A 22,120-nucleotide genomic window follows, 5' to 3' on the forward strand; every position below is an offset into this window, starting at 1 on the left:
AATTAATTCCTGATCCATTGCTGTGAAGAGTCCTTGCTAGCACTGCACTGACTCTGTCTTTCAAAACCAGATGGAAGCAGTCCAACGGTATGATTAACTTCTTAGTCCCTGCAATTTCCTATTGCTCTGCTTGCCCTAGATTTCAGGATTGACCTCCTGCTTCACTGCAAAATGCACAGTTGCTCAGCTTGATAAATCACATGAATACTTTTTTGATCACAGTTATCTACTATTTACTACATACCCAGTGAGGTTAATCATATGCTGAGGCACTTCATATGCTGCACACATATACACTCTTCTTCCCAATAGCACTTTGCATATTTTTCATGCTGCCAGCCAGCAGTGGGACCTGTTTTCCTCTTACCAATATGCAAAAGGCCCCAGACATGCACCTTGTCTCTTTTTTACTTCGTGTTAATTCTGTAATTATTCACACATGGATTCTAGTAAGCCAAAGAAAATGAGAAACTACTAGTCAGAACTTTCTTTTAGCAGACAGATATTTTCCAAAATGCTGATGTTTCTCCCTCAGATATCTTTGAGAAGCTATTGAGAGTGCATGAGGCTGCTCATGGGGAACCAGGAAATGTTGACTGTCATGAAAACAAACTGCTGCCACTTCCTTGAAGAAAAAAACACATCTCAACTTTTTGTTTTCTTTCTCTAAATGCCAAAAGAATCACAGTATTTAATATAGCTAGCTAGAGCTTAATGTTGCTAAAATTCCGTGGGACAGCTCTGCTGTACCTTCTCACACAGCTTTGCAAGGTATCCAAATTGCATCTCCTTAGCCATTGTAGAACAAATCCAAAGAAACACCAGCAATAATTGAGGTATGAGAAAGCATCCAATAGCAAACATGATGAGTAGTACAGGGGGATAGAATCCAGTTCTACAGGTATCCTTTTTCATTCCAAGCCTTCCACAGGCTCTTTCTTGAAAGCCCCTTTTCACCAATTCACAGCAGCCTTCAGTAGTGGAAAGAACATCTTATATACAATACATAGCACTCACTACTCTTACTCCTTCAAGCTCTATACCTAGGAGGGCTGAGAAACTCCAGATCTTTTCTGCCACAAGCTGCTGCAGCCATCACCCTTTGCTATGCTGTACTGAATGGGAGGGCTACACCTGTGGGACACCAGCATTTTAAATCAGATGAGCTTTCACGTAAGGGATTAATGGTAAATCCATATCCCTTGTCAGAGACACTCTCTTTTTTTCTGTGCAAAGATAATCCTGAAGGTATAAACAGTGTACTAGCTCTGCTGGAGCAGTGTATATTTGTTCCTATGGCAAAGAGCACTGACTGTACACACTCCCCTCCAGACAGTGTGTGCATCCTGTAGAGTCCATTTTCTCAGTTTCTTCATTTTCTGCTGGGACCCAGAGCAGCTGTCCTGAGCCAGAGCTTCCCTGTGGCTGTCACTGATCAGACAGTGCTGTCACATCAAAGCTTGCAGGCCATCCAGCAAGCTGAGTCACTTGCTGATAAGCTGACCACATTGCCTCTTGTGTGGAAGGCTAGCTCAGCAAGAAAAGCGATGCTATCACAGAATCAGAGAATCAGAGTGGCTTGAATTGGAAGGGACCTCAAGGATCATCAAGTTCCAACCCCCTGCCCCTGCCAACCTCTAGATTAATGACCAGATCAGATTGCCCAGGGTCTCATCCCACCTGGCCTTGATCACCTCCAGGGATGAGGCATCCACACTTCTCCAAGCAACCTACTCCAGCACCGCACCACTCTCAGTGAAAAACTTCTAGTCATCTACCCTAAATCTTTCCTCCTTTAGTTTAAAACCGTTCTCCCTTCTCCTATTACTATCCACTCTTGTAAAAAGTTTATTTCCTTCCTGTTTATAATCTCTCTTTAAATACTAGAGGGCCATAATGACGTCTCCTCGCAGCCTTATCTTTTCTAAACAAAACCAGCTCCTTCAACCTGTCTTCATAGGAGAGGTGCTCCAGCCCTTGGATCATATTTGTGGCCCTCCTCTAGATCCCCTCCAAACGCTCCATTTCTCTCCAGTGTTGAGGATCCCAGTCTTGGATGCAGTCCTCAAGATGGGGCCTCATGAGGGCAGAGTAGAAAAGGACAATAACCTCCCTCGCTCTGCTGGCCACCCCTCTTCTGATGCAGCCCATGATACAGTTGGCTTTCTGGGCTGTAAGTGCACACTGCTGGCTCATGCTCAGTTTTTCATCTACCAAGACGCCTAAGTCCTTCTCTGCAGGGCTACTCTCAAGGAATTCTCCCAGTCTCTATACATGTCTGGAATAACCCCAATCCAAGTGCAAAACCTTGAATTTTGCTTTGCTGAACCTCATTAGGTTCACAAGAGCCCTCCTTTGAATTTTATCAAGGTCCCTCTAGATGGCATCCCTTCCTTCTGCCGTATCAACTGCACCACTCAGCTTGGTATCATCAGCAAACTGTGGAGGGTGCAGTTGATACCATCATCTATATCACTGATAAAGATGCTAAAGAGTACTAGTCCCAGGACAGACCCCTGGGAGACACTGCACTGTTACAAGCCTTCAGCTGGACATAAAGCCATTGACCACAACACCTGAAAGTCAATTCAGCCATCGCTTCTGCTCCCAAACCATCTCTCTGCCTGCAGATGTGTGGCTCCACTGCTTCTCATGACCGGCTGCTCATTTCCCCACACTCATCCTGGAATTCTTAGGTCAGATTAATGGTTGGACTTGGTGTTAGGGGAGGTTCAGGTTGGCTATTAGGAGAAATGGCTTCTCAGAAAGAGTGGAGAGGCACTGGCACAGGCTGCTCATGGATATGATGGAGTCACCGTCCCTGCTCATGTTTAAGGAAAGGGCAGATGTAGTACTTAGGGACATGGTTTAGTGGGCAATACTGGTGGTAGATGGATGGTTTGACTAAATGATCTTAGGGATCTTTTCTAACCTTTATGATTCTATGATTCTATGATCTTGGAGGTTTTTTCCAACTCAGATGATTCTATGAGGACCTTGAGTACAGCTGGTCATAATAGTAATCCATAACAGTAAACCAGCACACACTGCACATCCTAACTGTGACCAAGTATGGATAGAGAGGGCATAGTTACCTGGAAATGTGAAGTATTATCCCTTCCACCATATACGAAAGCAGACCAAAGATCAGACAGACCGTGGAGCTCACCAAACTCCCTGAATGGAGCTTGTCTACCCTGCAAAACTGATGTTAGTGTTGAGATGCCTTGTCTATCAACAGCCTAAGGTGGTAAATCAAAAAGATTTATTAGCAGCCTGTACTTAGCAGTTCAGGCGTGGGTGAAACAAATATATTAACCAGGTGCTGAGTGTAAGCCAGTGAGCTGGGCTCCTTGCAGGCTTTATCAGTAGGATGGGAAGCTGGCTAGCATGGCCACATGGCTCAATCCCCTCTTTGCCAGACCAGCTCTGTCTAGCAAAGCTAGTGGGGTCTGTCTATCTTCCACAGTAAGGAAACGAAGAGGATAATATGTTGGGACTGTGAATTAGGCATCTCTCACAAGTACCACCCAAGCACTGCAGGGAATGAGACAGCTTTTCCCTATTACAGTGAGAGAGGAAATTCAATGGTGGCATGAGGCTTTCCTCTACGCATTCAAAACCCTCAGGCAGACCCACTTGGCCCGAACTGCAGCACAGAGAAATAAAAGCAGCTAGGGGAATAGGAGTGCACTAGGACCACTGTAAATCTTTACTTCATGGAAAATCTTATCTTGAGCATGAATATGAGCTGCAAGTAAATTTAATGTGTGGATTAAGTGCGGTCTCCCTCATGGTGGGCTTTTCAGCCGAAAAAGAACAAAAGAACAATAATGAGTGTTGTGCTTGAGTATGATTACAAACATCTGTAATTTACAGCTGGACAATCCCCATTGCAAATGTGTCCAGTGAGCAAGCGCTTCTGGGTTAGTGGAACAGACTGCACAAAATTAGCTTTTAACTTCAGTCCTGAGGTCAGAGTTCCAGGACCATGGGAGTTAATAATAAAATCTATTTAGCTCAGTGGGATTAAGCAGGTTTAAGACCTGGCTTAACCACACCGCTCACTGTTAAATAATAACAGATCACAACAAATACTTCAGGTACAGACATTTTTCTTAATTTAAAAGCTATTTGGGCAATGGATATGAGAGTCAAACAGCTGAAGACTGGCACCGTATCATTAAAGTATATGAGTTAAATTTTTGTTCTTCTCTGTCCCAGAAATGGAGCAATCTTTATAGTTAGAACACTTTACCAAAGAGCATAATAAAATTAAAACCAAGCTGTGCTGTATAAAAACTGAGGGTTTTTCACGAGAGAATGCAAAGCTAATGGGGCCTGTGCATCTTTCCTGACAAAACAGTCAGTGCATGTGCAGAGCAACCTGTCTTCTGGAAGCAGAAAAGCTGTTTCAGTCAGGCTTCTGGGTCACTAATCTTTGTGTTTGCACATAAATCTGCTGAGGGTTACTGTGGCAGGCTGAAAACAAGACCGAGTGCAACACACTGAAGAAATCAATGGCCATAGGTTTAAAAACTGGTGGTTTTTTTTTATTTTTTTTTTGTTTTTTTTTTTTTGCCTCTTTCAGTTTAGCTAGCTGTTACCTTTTTAACAGAAGTTGAAAGCAAAAGCTGAAATAAGAGCAATGGAGAATAGTTTTTTGAAAAGCGTGATGGCTGAAATTGCAGAGAGCTCGGATTCACCCACCACCTCCCCTGGTGCTGGGATGTGCTGGTGCTCCTTGCTGCTGCTGGGACACGAGTGCTGAGCAGCCATATCGCAGGTGCCCTTGCTTCAGCCAAGGCCAAAGGGTTACTTTTGGGCCACTGCTCACACCTCAGAGAGGCAACATCATCACTGCTCTTTCTAGGGGACACAGTGCAAGATCCGGGGAATGCTAACTGCTCCCAGGGGCAGTTCTATAGGAATGTTCCTCATTCAGCACAGGGGAAGGGTGCTTAGGAGGCCCCCACTATCACAGAGAGGTCCTCACCACGTCAAAAGCTCTTTGCGTAGTGGCCAAGCATCTTTCAGATGCTGCCCTGACTCTTCTTTCCCTCTGAGTTTGTCCCTTCTACAGCCAATACTCATATGCCCTACAACCAACTCACTGATTTCACCCACATCCCATACATTTCACCCTGGCATTTTTTTTCCTTAAGAGGGGCACAAAACCCCCCTAAACAAAACAGTGTTTGTAAACTGTGCGGGTGGTGGTGGGGTGTCGATAATTTTGGCAGTCTTAGCCTCAGAGCAGAGAGAAATGTTATTCATCCGTGCACAAGATATAATTCAGCCTAAGTGACAGGCTCTGCTCTGGAGAAATCCCGGCCCGGGCTGGCTTCAAGAGTCAATTACTGCTTATTCCCAGGGAGGCGGGGGCAGGAGGCCAGGCGGGTGGAGGGGGCTGCCAGCGAGGCAGGGGGAAATTTACTCTGTGTCAGCCCGCGTGACACAGTGCCTCATTTGTGGATAAATGTAAATCTGCTGGTTCTTTTTCACAGGCACTAAAACGTACGGTCTCTCTCCCTCCCCCCATTCCCAAAACTGGAAAAGAAATTAGAACCGTCTTAGAAAGCTACCTTATATTTCAATCAATCCTCTTTCATAAAAGTCATTTAAGGTAAATACCTGTACAGACTTACGGCCCAACTATAACATTTACTGTGGCCCAAATCCCGAATTCCTCGCTCGGGCCACTTTCTCATTGAAGCTGATGGAAATTCACTTGAAAAAGAGCTGAGTAAAACCCGAACGCTGGCTGAGGATTTGGTCCCTTGCCTATCTGCCTGAAGCACTGCTGCAGCTCCAGAAGTGAAAAAAAAAAGAATTAAATTCCTCTAAAATACCCATCCCTCAAAACTTCAGGGGTGAAAAAAAGGCATTGTTTTTGTGCATGAAATGTACGGAGAATCTCATCACAGGAAGAGCAATTCCCAGGGAAAGAATTTGGAAAAAGTCAAAAGAGAACATCTCAAAATAAATGAAGTACTTATTGCTGAAAAATGAGCTTAGATATATCTCAGGAAACTCTAAAGCTGAGAATTTACTGCATCATTCATGCCTTCCGCAGTAAGTTCCTTATCTCTCGTTTGGTATCACAACAAGGGATTCTGCATACTCTGTATGAAATACAACAAGACTGCGATTTTTGCAGTAATAAACTCTACACATGCATGACAAATCCAAGCATGCAAAATGTTTAACATCCCAGTTCGCAGATACTTTGGGGACAAAATCCGATTATGAGTTATATGCCACAATAAATAGGGCTCAACGTTTCATAAAGCAATTTATAGTTCATAAAAATGACAAAATGTACCTGTCAGACAGAACGCGGAGAGCAGATCTCTGTGCTGCCTGCTGGAAGAAAGGGCAGAGATGTTTATTTTATATTCTGACTTTAAAATTACGAGCACAATCAACACTTTAAAAAATGCGTTACACACATTTTTGTCACGTGTCCAAATTTTAAAGTACTACCAAAGTAGCAGAGACTCTACGGCAAAATGGACATTCCAGCCTGGTCAATGTAAGAGCACTTTGTTAAGCGCCCATAAACCAGGGGGCTGTCAGAGCACGGTGCTGTATTTGAGGTCTGAACTGCTCTATTTAGATGTTTTCTGCAGGTCTCTGAGAGAGAACTCTGCAGGGCTCAACTCTCCTCCTTCCCCTCTCCCCGCTCTGCGCTCCCACTCCCTCTTCTTTACCATCAGTCTCCTCCCATTCTTCCACAGAAACAAACATCACATATTTGGTTCCTTGTGCGATGAAGCCCGTAGCTATAATTACAGATTTAGCGAAGCCTGCCAGGGCTGCTGCAGACTTTTCCAGAGCGCTGCCATGTCAATCTGCTGGCAACCCTTGGCTATGCAGCGCAGGATTGACCTGTTGCTGGTTTGCTCCTCGGCTTTTGCCTAGCACAACTCTTTGGATGGGGTGGGGAAGCATGGTGCTTGTTCTTGTGTTAGCCAGCAGTCCTGGGAATAGAATCATAGCCTCTCAAGTTTAATAGGACTCCCAAGCCTATCCCCGAGCTGGTTTGCCACTTTATTATTATTATTCTTTCCCCTCCTTGAATCACTTCAAGCAGGGTGATTCATGGCTTCGGTACAGTAATTAGCTGCTAAGCAGAGATGAAATCCATAATGTTCCGAAAATCTGCTTTAAAGCCCCAGTTCTGCTTGCGGCTGCCCTCCCCTCTTGTCCTCATCTGAGCTGTGCCCCGCCTGGCAAAGAAAGGACACAAAGCCATATGGCACGGATAAGGGAGGGAATTGAACATACATTTTCACTTTGCAGCCACGAGCAAGTACGTTCTGCAACCAATCCCTCTGGCTTCTTAAGATAGGAGAGGCTGCATCTCCAGCCCTGAATGCACAAACTGGCATTCTGGTCAGAACTGGAAAGCATGAATGTGGGTAGGTTAGATGTTAGGAGGAAATTCTACATTCAGAGGGTGATGAGGTGCTGGCACAGCTGCTGTGAGAAGCTGTGGTGCTCCATCCCTGGAGGCGCTCAAAGCCAGGTTGGATGGGGCCCTGGACAGCCTGAGCTGGTGGCTGTAAGGAGATAAAGATTATGCCGGCAGAATGGCTCACAAGTGTGTTCTCCTTCAACTTCAGCATTCAGCAGACAGCCCATGGGAAGGGCTGGATATGTTCCACCAGCTCAGCGGGAAGGCACACGCGTGCTGACTACAGTGTTAGGAAAATAGTAATGGGAACCCAGTTGTATTATTATCTCTAGTAGCTCAACATACTTGCATGCTCTTTGGGTACAACCCTTTTCAACTGCCCTTCATTTCAGCACTCTGGCACTGTGTCTGTTCTTGCTTCTGATAGGGGCTCACTATAACGATCTCACCCCACTACTGGTGCAAAGACACAGGAAAGACCCAAACCTTAGGTTTAAGGATGTCCTGTGACTTAATGTTGCCCTCTGCAGTGTGCTATGACTTTGCAAAGCTCAGGAGCTCCTCTCACTATCAGATCCCTTCCCCAGAGCCAAGTAATGCAGACACCGCTCAAGTCACCATCACTCCTCCTCTCCCACCCCTTTCCTTGCAGGCAGCCACTATGTGGCAGTGCTCTTTAAGACATTTTTAATTATTTCCCACTCTTGGCTTAGACCACCACAGATGGTGCGATGAAGTGGGTTAGAAAACTGATCCAGCTGAAAAATAGCACTTTTCCTATATTTATTTATTTACTTTTCCTTTTTGTCAGCTCATTTGTAACCTGGATGGTGAGTCTATTTTCATCTCTCCTACACCTTTTTGGGGAGACGCAGAGCTCAACTGGAGCAAGGTATGTGGTGGCCAGAGGAGCCAGAAGGCACTGAAGGAGATGGTTGTTCAGTAGCCAGAGTCCTCAGAGACCTTACAGAGACCCCATGGAGGCACATGTAGGCTTTGATGATCCTAAAAGTTCCCTAACATGGGGATGTGGGATGCATGCCACTCTCATATTTCCCCCAAACTCCCAATTTTGAAAGAGGAAAAAGAGCTGGGTGCTTTATCTCCCAGTCCAGGTGGAAGCAACCCTAAGGAGAAGAGAGGACTCTTGTTATGATCTGCAGGGAATGTTAAACCGAGCTGGGCCGTGTGGAGCTGGGCTGCAGCCTCAAGTGCCAGTCTCTAGTTTCCATTTTGGTATATCCAGCTGCTGACAGCACTGAAAAGGTGATCCTTTCTGGGCAAGCAAGTGCATTCAGATGACAGACAGGGCACCAGAAAGAAATGTAAAAGTACTTCTCAGTGAGATCATTCTACTTTTTCAATTGGCTTCTCATATTAAGTCCTTTAATAGGCGTCCTTCTTTACCAGGATGCAATGCAGATTGCAGGAGGCACTTTGCTCCTTGCCTGGTGGTGGCACATTCTATAAATGAGACTATTGATTTCTTTCTCACGGGTTTGAAATGCAGCCATGTTTGACTGCATGTTTATGTGACCCTTTGAGTCGGCAATGGCCCCATTTTTGAATGAATGGGGAATAAGATCCAGTTGCAAACTTACTCTTCCTCCCTGGAGGAGCAGATCTATTGCCTGCAATGAAAGGCAGTTAGCAACTATCTGGCAATTTTAATTCTGGCCTATATTGCTCCCATCTCCTGGAGAAAGTGAGCTGTTGTAATTAAAGGTAGTTAGCAGTTCCCTAGCAAGAGTAAATACTTGCAATTACAGTCTGTTCTCTCGTTCCTTGCTACACGGCTTGGCTGCTCAACTTGTGGGGAAATATCTGCCCCTGGTCCTTGCTAACAGTTTATTGTGACCCCATTCAAGTTTATTCATGAATCCCCTGGAGGGTCATGACCCATAGCATGAGAAACTCTTGCTACAGAAACAGCTTTCTTTGATTTATTATGTTTCTAATATGCTGGCATTATCTATGTAGCAATGTAAGCAAAAGGGTGGTACTTAGTATCATAAACTTCCCTCACCACTGTTTTTGAATACCTTGCTTTTGATTCTGCTACTTAATTTGCATTTTATCTTACATCATTAACAACATTATTGAGACCACCATCCATCAAGAAAGAAGATGAGAATATGTTATACATTCTTTATTATTCCTGGAAGTAAGTGTTTGTGCTGTTTATATAAATTAGGGATAATAAATAATTTTGCAGCTGACAGAATTTAAAGATCTCCAAGAATGATCGCTAAAAGGTATTTTGTGGGAAGCTTAATATTCTCTTGATAAGTGATTATGTTGTACTCCGATTTGCTCAGCACTACTGAGTGTAACCCTAACATTTCTGTTCCTGGAACTAAGGGGGTTACTCATTGAGGGAGGGTTTCCCCAGAATGAACAAGGATATTGAAGGCCAGCCCATCACATAATAACTTTAATGCTAAGTAGGAAGCAGGGTAGAAAAAAAATATCCCTTAGGTGACTCAGGTACTTAGGCTTGAGAAACTAGCCACAGTAAGTGTGATGGATTACTCCATTTCACTACATCAAGAGTTGTAAATTACAGGATACTGGCTGGTTAGACTTCTTCGTCCCTCACCTGAATTGGTTCTAGAGACATTTAGGGCAGAGTTTCATTGATCTGCCTATAGTTCATTAATCATTCATGAAAGATCCTAGCTGTACCCCAACACTACCAAGACAAAACAAGTTTTCAGACAGTAGTAATCACGTTCATGTTGTCAATCTCCAGAGCCTGCATCTACTTTCTCCATCCTTTATTGCAGTGAGCCAGAGCTTGGGAGCATAAACAACAGATATTCATGTTGCAGTGTGTTAAATGAGCTACCAAAATTACCTGAAGTGTCACAAACTGCAATCTGTTGTTCAAGGGAAATCAGAGAGGAAATTAAATACTTTCATAGTAATTGGGACTGAGCAGTGAAGAGGATGGACTGAATATAGCTCTTAAGCATGAGATCTAGGAGTGCTGAGTGGTCCCCAGATTTTTATTTATTTATTTATTTTAATCTAGTTGGAAAAGGATTGCTTCATAAATTGCTGGGCTTGAGGCATTTTTGGAAAAGAAGCAAATGAGAACTACTGAAGAATATTTTATGGAGTTTGGAGTGTCTTGGAGGCACTGCAGACAGACAATGAATGCATTTTCCTTTACATCACTCAAGGCATGCTTTGGCAAATAAAAGCCAATAAACTGACCATTGGTGACTCAGATCGTTTGTTTTCCATTTTTCTTCTCATCACTGTTACTGCAAGAGAGCTCAGTCACGGCAGTTGTGTGGAGTTATACCAGGTACAGCAGAGATTTCACTGAGGCAGTGCAGATGTACGGAAGGTGAGAATCTGAACTGCTTCTTTGGTCGTGGTGTAACAATTCTTACTGCCTTTGCATAAGAAAATTGTGTTGCTTCCAGAGTATCCTGCTTGCCTTCTTTGGGTAGTAGGCCTTGCCCTGGAATGATGCAGCAAGCCATTTGTGCTCTTAAGTGATCACCTCCCTTATTAGCAGCTATCCAAACTGCTGGACGCTACCATGCACCTACTCAACTGTAGATGAACTTCTACAAGCTAAGGTTGATGCAAGATGTTTTTACTTTACGCTGCTCTTTGGCAATCAGACCTTTATAAGTCTTCTTTCCTGTTTCATTCGTCATTATTTTCCACACTGATTCTGTTTTAATTTCTTAAGGTTTTGGTTGGTTTTAGTTTAAATGCATTTCATCCCTAAGCTAGTGAAACCATGGAAAAGTTTTCTGAATGGCACAACCTGACTGCTTGCCATAATTTGGGCTATAGGACTCTCCATAGCCTTTTCTCTGCTTCAGATCTGGGACCTATGGCAAAATTCTGGATGATTGTCCTATTGCAAATCTACCCCCGTCCAACCACTCATAGGATTCTTCAGTCCTGTGTTAAGATATGAGTTTAGCCCAGCTTTGTTTGTATGTATCTTACTGCACTGGATGTTACACCTTTGTCTGTGAGATGGAGCTGCCTCCTAGCCTCAACACTGTCTGTGCACTGATGTTTATGGACTGTGATCATGTTTTAGACAAGCTCAGTTAAGACACGGGACAAGGGCACAGGTCCAGAGGAAGGCTATGAAGATGATCAGAGAGTTGGCACAGCTCTCCTATGAAGAGAATCTGAGAGAGCTGGAATTGTTCGGCTGGAGAAGGGAAGGCTCTGGGGAGACGTTATAGCAATCTTCCAGCACTTCGAGTGAGCCTGCAGGGAATATGGGAGGGACATCCCTGGAGGTGTTCAAGAAATATCTGGACATTGCACTAAGGGGCATGTTTGAGTGGAAAAATATTGGTGGTAGATGGACATTTGGACTGGATGATCTTGAAGGTCTTTCTCAAGCTTGGTAATTCTACAGTTCTATGACTCTATGACTCTTTATCAGAGATTGCAGTGACAGTACAACGGATAACAATATGAACTAAAAGAGGGGAGATTTAGGTTAGATATTAAGCAGAAATTCTTCACTCAGAGGGCAGTGAGGCGCTGGCACAGCTGCCCAGAGAAGCTGTGGTGCCCCATCCCTGGAGGTGCTCAAAGCCAGGTTGGATGGGGCCCTGGGCAGCCTGACCTGGTGGGGTCAGCCCTGCCCATGGCAGGGGTCGGGGCTGGGTGGGCTGTGAGGTCCCTTCCAACCCAAACCATTCTGTGATTCTATGAATTCACTGTGCTTCACTCCAAGCTTTCACTCCAAAGCATGTTTTCCAAACATATTCTCTCTCTCCTCCTAAAACTCTTGCCAGCTTTCAGCATTCTCTATGAGGAGTGCACCGTGTCACAATGGCATTCTCATTAGGCTTCAACACAGAGTGAAAACTCTTCACACCCACAGACATGTCCTGCTTAATGCCCTGAGTCCTGGCCACAGGAGCTGTATGAGGAACACAGTTCAGTCCACTGATCCTAAGTGATTTTTAACATGCCTTATCTCAGTGCAATGCTCTGCTCTGTGCTGTTCCTAGAGGTTTTGTTTGAGGATCACTTTTCAGTGTGGATTTTGGAGGGATTTAAAATCACTTGTAAACTGCAGCTTGAGTGTTTCTCTGTAAATTTGCAATGTACATGTGTGAATGTGAGTTTCACTGTCTGGTTGATATTTATTTAGGATTTACAGGCTGTAAGACTTAGAAGGGTCTCCCCTCCTTCCCCTTTTGGAGTTGGTTATCATCAGAACCACATCTTTAAAGAAACCATAAAACCCTTTCTGGATTTCATGATTTCTCCAGGCCTTTCAACACCTCAGTACTCATTTTTCACTCCAGGATTTTATTATTATATTTTTTGGCGTACATTGTTCTTTCTTCTCTGCTTTGCCTATTAATCCTTATTAATCTTCAGGGGCAGCACAATCTAGCAACTTGAACATGGCACCTGGGATTGAAAGACCTAAGCGCTAATCCTGGCTTTGCAACTGACTTCCATGTGGCTTCAAATGGGCCACGTCTCTGTCTCTGTCTCCCCATCAATCCTACAGAGATAATAATTCTTACTTAACTGTACCTAAATACCTCTCAAGGGCATTGCATTAGGTAGTTAATACTTGTTAAGTGATTTGGCTCTCCGAATCACTGTATAAGCAGCATGGGTATTAATCATTCAGAATTTTATGTAACTGTGAATGTTGAGTCTTCTGCTCTGCATCTGTTCAGGTTTCTCCTGAATTCTGGTCCTGACCAGCATGCAGCTTTTCAAGGCAGATGGGTTCTCTTTTTCAGATGACTTAATCTTTTTTGGTGGAGACAAGCAGAAGGACCTTGATACTTTACATTGGTGCTTGGAAAGTCCTTGATACTTTACATTAAAAAAATAGTTAATGCTAGAGGAAGGTCTCAGTCATCACAAGCAAAGCAATGGCCGTCTTGGAAAACATCCTTTGTTTCCAAAGAAGTAGACTTCTTATCCAGGAAAAAGCTTGTTGAAGTACTGCTTACACTCAGGATATCTCAGGCAAAATGCCAGTGTTATGCCAAAGGCTTTGTGAGGTTTGGTGAGAAGTCTGAGAGCTCAGGATTAAACCAGGATTTTTCTGAAATTCCATATACATGAAAATGAAGGTAATGCAAGCGTTAGTTCCTTATATACTGGTAAATCTGCCCAGTGAGATGCTATATCAATCGTCTGTGAAGCATTTCTTACTACTTGTGGTAGTGCTTGGATTGTGCTAGCAGTAAAAAAGAAAACAGGATAACTTCCTAAGCTGACTGAAACCAATGGGTCACCTCCTGTGGACTTCAAAGGAGAAGGATTTTGTGCAGGAGAAATTGTAGCAATGTTTCCTCAGTCCCTTTTATTTAAATCTCAGTTTTGATGAATTAGCTACTGTCTGTTTTCCTTGTTTTTCTTCAAGTCTAACATAACCGCTGCCCCTCTTATAATGACATTTTCTTACAATTTCTTTTCTCCATTCATTTCTTTCTTATTTCTTTAACCTTTTCCTTTTTCCATGTTTCTTTTCTTTTCTTGCATCCACAAAGGCCAGTGCAGCAGGTGGGCAGGAGGTGCACCAGGCACGCAGAAGAAGCCTAGGAGAGGCTCACAGAGGAACAGGCCATCCCTCTGCAGTCCACGGGCACTGTACAGTGCAGATGTCCATGTGTAGCCATGAAGGACCAACCTGGTAGCCTTCTATGATGTCATCACCACTGGTGCAGAGTCTGTTTGGAGGCCTGTAACTAGCAGTGTGGGGAGAGCAGTGGATGTTATGTACCTTCACATCAGCAAGTCTGACAGCATCTCCCACAACATCCTTGTTGTGAAACAGAAAATGTGGGATAGATGAATGCAGGCAGGCAGGCAGGAAGGAACCTGATGAGGTTTAACAACAGCAATTCTGTGCTTATATGAGGAGTCCACAGGGCAGCAGTGAATGAAGCCTGGAGATGCACAGCCCATGGATACCCCCACAGGAATGTCCTGGGCTGGAGCTGCAGCCTGTGCAGAGAGGCCCAAAACAGGGCAGGAGGGCTGGAAGAGCTGTGCCACCTTTGAGGACACATAGGGAGCAGGGGCAGAGAGTTGAGATGGAGGAGTGACAGAGATAAATCGTTATGAACTGATCACAGCCTTCATTTCCTTATGCTGAGTCTGTTTTGCCTGTGACAGTAACTAGCTGGTGATCATTCTGTCCTACCTCAACCCTTTTGCCCTTTTCCATGCTATTTCACATCCTGTTCCATTGAGGAGGGGCAGTGAATGTGGTGTGTGGAGTTCAGCTGTTTGTCAGGGTGAAGCCACCACAGCTGTCAGCACCTCCCCAGCCAGGGCTGTGTGCCCAGGGGGAGCGCAGCTGGTGGAGCTGTGGCTCTGTCTTCTGCTTCACTTGTGCAAGGCTGGTGCCAGTGGCTTCTCAAAGCTTGGCTGGTGGTAAAAGCTCATAGGTTGAAAGGGACAAACAGGTACAGCAACAGAGAAACCATGCAGTGGAGTAAGCAAGCACATGCCCTTTGGGCTCCCGAATGTGTCAGGGATATGCTCTCCTATTACAGCCTGTAATAGCTGTGGTATTGCAAACAACCTTAATTTGTGCTCTAAATTATCTGTGGCTGTGGGTTATTTAACCGTCCTCCTGCAGGCAAGCTGCAATGAATTTCCCTGAAGGCAAACAGAGGTTTATGGCCACCCCTGTGTGGGGCACGGGCCCAGAGGCAGTGGCTGACTGCAGCAAGGGCTCTCTCTGTGGCAGCATGAGCTGCTAAATGGTGAAACTAATTCAGTGAGGTTTTACAAACATTTGTGCAAGGACGAGGGAAAGCAAATCTGGAGATGTAGGGGATAATCCCTCCTTATGCTTCAAATCAGCAGGCATTGCTGAATCAATTGCATCATATGTTCCCATGGCCATCACAACAGATGTTCATAGAGGAATTCCAGTTCACCAGGGAAAAATCTAACGAAAGACAGCAAGAAGGTGGTTGAGGAAGTTACAGGAGGTAGTTAAAAAAGCATAAGGTTGACAAGGGTGATACCAGAAGGAAGGGACAGGCTCAAGTTGTACTTGAGCTATAACTTAGTTTAGTTGCAGCATCAACATGTAGAAATAAAGAAGAAGCGCCTGTATTTAATTTTCCAGTCTATTTTTAGAGATTCACACAGAGATCAGAGTGCTGTGTTTGAATTTGCCTGAATTTTGTGCATATCCAAGAGTCAGGCTGATCCCCAACTGTCATCCACAGTGGCAGCATTCATATTTAGAGCTAGATCCTGCCTGCCAGTGCATGACAGACAGTGACTCTGATTTTATAAGATAGGCAGTGATGTGAGCAAAGTTTGGCAGGACAAGACTGAACCCTTATTTTGTTCTATCCGACAGTTTCAGTCTTGAAGCAGTCTTGGTCTTCTTGGTCATGCGTGGTGGAAGTGCAAATTTAGATGTCACAGAGCTTATAAAATCAGAGCTGGCAAACCACAGAAAGGCTTGGCTCAGCTGGCTTAAACCTTGCTCTGGATTTTAGCTGTGTTGGATACCAAAGGATTGGTTCTCTAATGCACAGGAAATAATGGACTTAGCCGAGTTAAGAAAGGCTGTTACAAAGGCAGTTCCTCTGGTCTGAAAATGCACTCATGTTGCAGTGACAGAGGGCAGAGCAGGCCATTTGGATTAAGAACAAAAGCACCTGAGGGTCCAGCTACTCCTTAACCCTAAACTCACATTTTTCTGTTTTGGCTTATCTCTGCTTTGTGCAGTTTTGTTTGCAATTGGACTCACATTGGGCAGAGTTCATGAAGTAAGTTTCCCTGACTCAGTGCAGTGAGAAACTTTTCATCAGAAAGATTTTTCTTCAAATTTATCTGGGCATTTCTTGAAAGTTAAACTTATTTGCAGGTTCAATGCTTTCTTTTGCTTTTCTTTTTGCTTTCTTCAGGACTGTGTTCTCATCTTCAATCTTCTGCCCATTTTCACTTCTGATCAAGCATTGAATATTGCACTGATGAAGAGGTGAATAAGGGAGCACAACACTAATGTGGTTAATATAGTTGGATGCAGCATATGTGCACACAATTAGTGCTGCCTAAAAATAGTCTTCGTGATGAACAGGGTCATGCTATAATTTGTCTGATCTAGCTGCTCCTTCTGGATGTACCTGGCTCTGCTCTTCTCTTGGCTGATCTTCGACATCAGAAAGCTCAAAAAGCACCATTGTACCAGAGAAGGTTTGATGGAAAGAAAGCTTATAGCCACTTTGTCCCTTCTGCAATTTCTTTCAAAATCCATTGCAGGTTAATTCAAATTAGCTGCAATATTAGATTTCATATGAAGAAATAATGCTTATCTAGACTCTGCAAAAAATTACCCTTTCTGGAAGAAAGCGTATGTATAATTGTTAGTTTCAATGTAATTTGTAAGTTTTTGATGACTGTTGGTCCATATCCAGATAGGAGAGGGAAAAGTCCTGCACCTTATTATAAAGTTAATGCATTCTGTCTCACTTGTTTCTGGCTACCGCTGAAGTACAGTTTTTGGACCTGATAAATAAATCATTTCTCAGTGCTACTTATGTGGCCACACTGACTGCCACTGTCCATGGGGATGGAATTTTATCCTGTTGCATCAACAGGGTGGATTTGTCTGCCAGACACCTCTGCCAGAAATAAGCAGGTTTTGCTCTGAGACTTTAAGCAGACATGATGAGGGGATGCATGGGCACAGATGTTCCCACTAGAGCTGTGGGAACAACCTGAACCAGCACTGAGCTCTCCATCTTGGCTATAGCCAAGGAGCATGGATGTACCCTGGACTAGAAGCATTCTCTGGATGTCCCCAGGCTGTGATGGGTAGGGCCAGCCCCTGGAGCCCCCAGCAGCTCTGGGTCAAATCATGCTCCTGAGAGTTTATTTCTCTGCACTGTTGTTGTTTCTCATAACCTTCCTTGAGGCTACTCTTTCCTCGAGGTCTCCTATGGAGGGATATGGGCTCAGTTGGTTTTGGCCACCCTGCAGAAGGGCTGGGTGGTCTGAGGCTGCCTGAGATCCTGTAGGGATGCCTGTCCTTCTCCCTTCAATGGGAAGGCAGCGACTCCCTGGCAGGCGTTGCCTTCACTCTTTTTTTCATGCAGGGAGAAAACCAGTGAGCCCAAGAGCATCATAGCTCACTGCCTCCCTGCACTCCATGTGCCATGGGTGCCCTCATCCCCCACCTTTTTTTGCTGTTGCCATGAGATGTTTAAAAAGGAAAAAAAAAAAAGGGGGACTAAGACTCCATTTTTCCTTTCAAGATACAGCAGGGGATTGAATTTGGAGCTGCGTCCCTGGGAGGGTGTTCTGATTGCTTCTTCAACTTCTGTTTATACAATTTTACAAAATTTTGGCAGAAATCAAGAGCACATACCAGGGTGTTGGCTTTTATGAATCTCATGGGATGTGAAAGTCAAGCTGACTGGATGAACTTTGGTTACATATTCCAGACAAGCACAATGACTCTATTTATTCAGACTTGGCAGCCAGAACGCAGATTGACTCTGTGGGTAATAAATTTTCACAGCCACAAAACTTCAGCAGCAACCAACCTGATCCCGCACAGAAAAAATGCATGCAAGGAAGCAGACTGGGGCTGCAAAAATATGTTAGATTATTATTCCATGTATGTGTACCAGTCAGTTAATTTATTTGGCTATTGATTGACAAGAATTGCACAAATGAATCCAGGGATCTTTTTCCCCTTAAAGGAACTACTTGCTGTTACAAAATTCTCATATTGTAAAAGGACGAGTAGAGGGAAAAGAATTGTTCATGTTACAATTGACAATCTCCTTTTAATATTTCACCCAAGACTGATTTAAGTTATCCAGTGACCTCTACAGAGAAGAGCAGGGTATTATAATGGGGACTGCTTCATGTGCTGTGCCACACTTCAAGGAACCTAAAGGCAATAACCACTACAATTCAGCATTCTGAACAATCTTAAGTACAATTTTGACATCTTCATGCTACAAAGCTTCAGATGCTTTCTGGGAGAGATGATGGTGAAATTATTACACTGTGTTATAAATCAAAATGAATTGGCTCTTTAACTTGCAGATTTATGTTAACCACCTTGGTATCTGTTAATTGCTTGCTCCTCAGATATTGACTGGGGATTAAAAAGTATATTTTCTTCAATCTGTGTGATGTAAAATATGCCAACAGGAAATTTTCCCTCTGCATATTAGATCCTATGATCACTGCCTGTAAAATTAAAATGATCAGTTTAAATGGATAAACTACGCTCATTAAAGAGGAAAAATACATTTATGTAATTAAAATTAAGAGACTAATATGTGTGGATAATGTCATTACTGTGGGCATACACACACTCGGCTCAGACCCAGCCTCCTTCACCTCTCCTGGGTCTATGAATCTTGCTGCCTTAATTGCTGGCATGGAGGGAACATTTGGGATCCTGAGGTTCTTCATCATGCCCCTGTCCTGCATTTGGCCTCTCTTGCCCATTGCTCACATTCTCTGGGTCATGCACAGCCCTCCAAATACCAGCCGTAGGACTGCGGTAGCACCTGTCCCTGTCTGCACTCCTGCAGAGACTTTCCATTTGCTGCCTGGCAATTTCAAATACATGCACAAAATTGCCTTCTAGGTTTTCAATTTTTTTTACCCCAAACTTCCTCATCTAGGAATTAACAAAAAGAAAAGCTTCCCAGCTCTTGCACAGTTCATCTTCAGCTATTTAAAAAATTGGACTACTTAAACGAGTATGATTGCTGAAAGGTCAATTAATTCAGTAAGGAATATCTGAGAATTACTCATGTATGGTTCCTATCCCTTCATCTTTGATTTCCTTCTTTCCTGCTCCTGAGCTCAGGAAGAAATCTGAGATTAAAGAGCTTCAGAATTAAAAAGTGAAAGAAAATGTCCTCTGACATTTAGATGTGGATCCACGTTATTTATTTGGAAGAGTGGGTCTGTGTTATTCTTTTTTGGGCCCATTTCCTGCTCAGTAGATGAAAACTGTCTTTTGTTTATCCAACAGACACAATCACTTACGGTTGTTCATTAAGCAAACCTGCAGGTCTCAAGTGAGGTTCTACAAAGCATTTTGCATAGCCAGAGGCAACCTGTGCCCTCAGGAGCTTTTTATCTATACAGCCAAGTTAGGAAAAAAAATGCAGCTATTCCATTTTAGAGAGAAGGGACCACGCCAGGGTAGCTGCTAAAGGCTGCTCATTTAATGACTGACACTTAGCAATGGGACTTTGGCTCTGCTCTTTGTGCTCGTGACAAATGCTGCTTGGCTCTGGGTGCCGGTAGTATAGATATAGTACAGAAATATAGAGGAGAAAGTCTTGGGCTGGAGCAAACATTCTACGAAGCTCTCATTGCTGAGTGAAGACCTGGTGTGGCACACACAGTGAGAGCAACCTGAACACAGGCTATCCCTGCTGCAGGATGCTCAGTATTAGGGAGGATCCCTCCTTGTGCCCTACTCCTTGGATGATCTGTGCCTCCCATTTCTGCATCCCCCCTTTCCATACACATCATCCCCTTGCCAGCCATGTGCTTGTTATTCTTCAGACAATCCTTCTTGTCCCTCACTGGATGTCTCCCTACGCTGTCTGTGTGCTGTACTTTAAACTATCTAGACAAGCAGAAAGAATAATTAAATGTGAAGTGTTTTGGGATGAAATGTATTAAACAAAAGGAAATTGCATAAATATGTAAATAATTGAATCCATGTGCTGAATCTTCTTAATACAATAAAGCTTTGCTCAAAATAGATGCAATAATGGTTTAATATAAATATGAAAAGGCTTTGACTTACTTGTTGCTTGGAATATATTGTAAAATACAAACTTCTAATAACAAGAGTTAAAATAAAACCTGGAAGAGCTTCAGGCCTACATACGTAGAATTATTTGCCTAAGATCCTGAATTTCGGAAGTCTAGATAGCTCTAGTTATCCTCAATTGAAAAAAATCACATTTGAAAGCTGCGTTATATCCCAGCCTGGAGCCACTTGTAAGGTGCAACCAGGGCAATGTCTCCTCCTCCTCATACTTTGGTGGAGGCATGGGATGTGCATTTTAGGGCAAAGAGAAAGGAAAGTGGCTCTTGCTCTCCCATTCCTCACCAAATCCATATGAGTATATTGGGAGAGAGCTATGTGATAGTAAAGTCTGGCAACTAGGAATTCAGTTGGCCACACAAAAATCAAGATCCAGCTCTACTCTGGTGAGCACAGATCCCCAACCTGAAAAAAAATCCAGCTCTCCTGACCCATAGGAAACATTTGGAGAAGTGTGTGCTCCCTGACAGGCATTTTGGGGTCTTTAAAGCTCAGGAAAGGGTCCTAGTGGATGACCAGCCAGGCTTCTAGGCAGGTAGGCTGCCCAGGGGCTGGCCGCTATGACCCAGCTTGTGCTCAAAGAGTTTGGCCTCAACTCCTAATCCAAATTCCTGTTTCTTCCCTTCCTGGCTGCTCTTTAAAACAAAACAAAATCCAATCAGGAGGAGACTGATACGAAAACCTTCTGGGTTGCATCAAGGTAATAAATCAAGACCCCTGCAGAACATTCCCCACAAATACAGCAGTTAGCACATGCAGTCTGGCGCAGAGCAAGAACATCTGTTACTCCATTTACAGTACTTTCATGTATTTTGATAACCTTGATGTATATTTTGAAAAAGCATTAGCAAAATATTTGCAGTATCTCTGTCTCGACAAGAAACATGCTGTAAGTTACATGGTTCTTGTCTGGTTCTTACCTGGTCATTCTCTTCTTCATCGCTGCTTAACTTGAGATCATCTTCTAGCATTCTGGAAAGCAAACAGTAAAATCAGTTATTGTTATGATTTACCAAAATGTTTCAGATCTCTGAGCTACTGTAAAAAAAAAAAAGTAATTGAAATAGAAAATATATTTTATGCCAGTAATACTGTAGAAGTGACACTGTCTTTATAATTTTTTCTTAGCCAATTCCTATCAACTTCTTAATTCATTTCCTACAATTGGTGCCTAAGGGAAAATGTTTACTAGAGTAATAATGGATTTTGCAAAGATTATTTTTATTACAATCACTGACAAACAAATTTCATGTGCTAAGAATAATATTTTTGATGCTGACAGGTCAGTAGTCTCTCTGAAAGGAAAATTTTGCTCCGCTTGGCTTTGAGCTCACAAAACACAAGTAGGTATTTACACTGGCAGTACTGCAGCACAAAATAAGATTCACTGATGTTTCCCAAAGGCCATTTTTACTTTATTGCCTGGTTGATGTAAGATTGACATTGACTGAAACGATTAAAACTGAAATGTATTATCTCAGTGCACAGAAGTATGCACAAGGAGTTCACGGTCATATTAATATAGAAAATAATGCATCTTTTCTAATGGGGATTTCATCCTCCTTTCCCATAACCTTTCCTCAATTTGCTTCAACTGGCTCTCAAAAAAGAGAAGTTTGTCTTTACTTGCATGAATTTTTTTACTAGCTAAGGTTAAGTAACCAGCAGTTAAAGGAGCTGAGGAGGTGCAAAGCTTTCCCCCAGCGCTTGAAAGGTTTTCAAGAATGGGATCTATTTAAAAAAAACACCCCTGTAATAACAATAATCATTCAGAAAGTTGCTAATTTTTCTTGCGTTCTGGGAAAAGGGAATCTGTAATTTAGCCTCAATTCCAGAAAAAAGCTTGGGGAACAATTTAAACACATTCTGTGACGTGGGTGGTC

The 22,120-nt window shown here is 43.3% G+C and overlaps 1 protein-coding gene across 6 annotated transcripts in view; it reads right to left on the bottom strand.

Moving 5' to 3' along the window:
• The window catches only part of AFF3 (ALF transcription elongation factor 3), a 324,699-nt gene that overhangs the window by 73,765 nt on the left and 228,814 nt on the right, over positions 1-22,120 (bottom strand). For 4 of the 6 annotated variants that reach the window (XM_085214002.1, XM_085213976.1, XM_085214013.1 and 1 more), the window contains 2 exons: positions 21,158-21,209; positions 6,326-6,366 (listed from right to left, as the gene is read on the bottom strand). In XM_085214002.1, the coding sequence (XP_085070128.1) occupies positions 6,326-6,366; positions 21,158-21,209 (93 nt within the window). The remainder of the gene's footprint in view (positions 1-6,325; positions 6,367-21,157; positions 21,210-22,120) is intronic. The other 2 variants (XM_085213991.1, XM_085213982.1) reach the window with 1 other exon arrangement.

This window comes from Meleagris gallopavo, chromosome 1 (genome assembly GCF_905368555.1).
Source record: "Meleagris gallopavo chromosome 1, MGAL_WU_HG_1.1, whole genome shotgun sequence".
NCBI classification, from domain to species: Eukaryota; Metazoa; Chordata; class Aves; order Galliformes; family Phasianidae; genus Meleagris; species Meleagris gallopavo.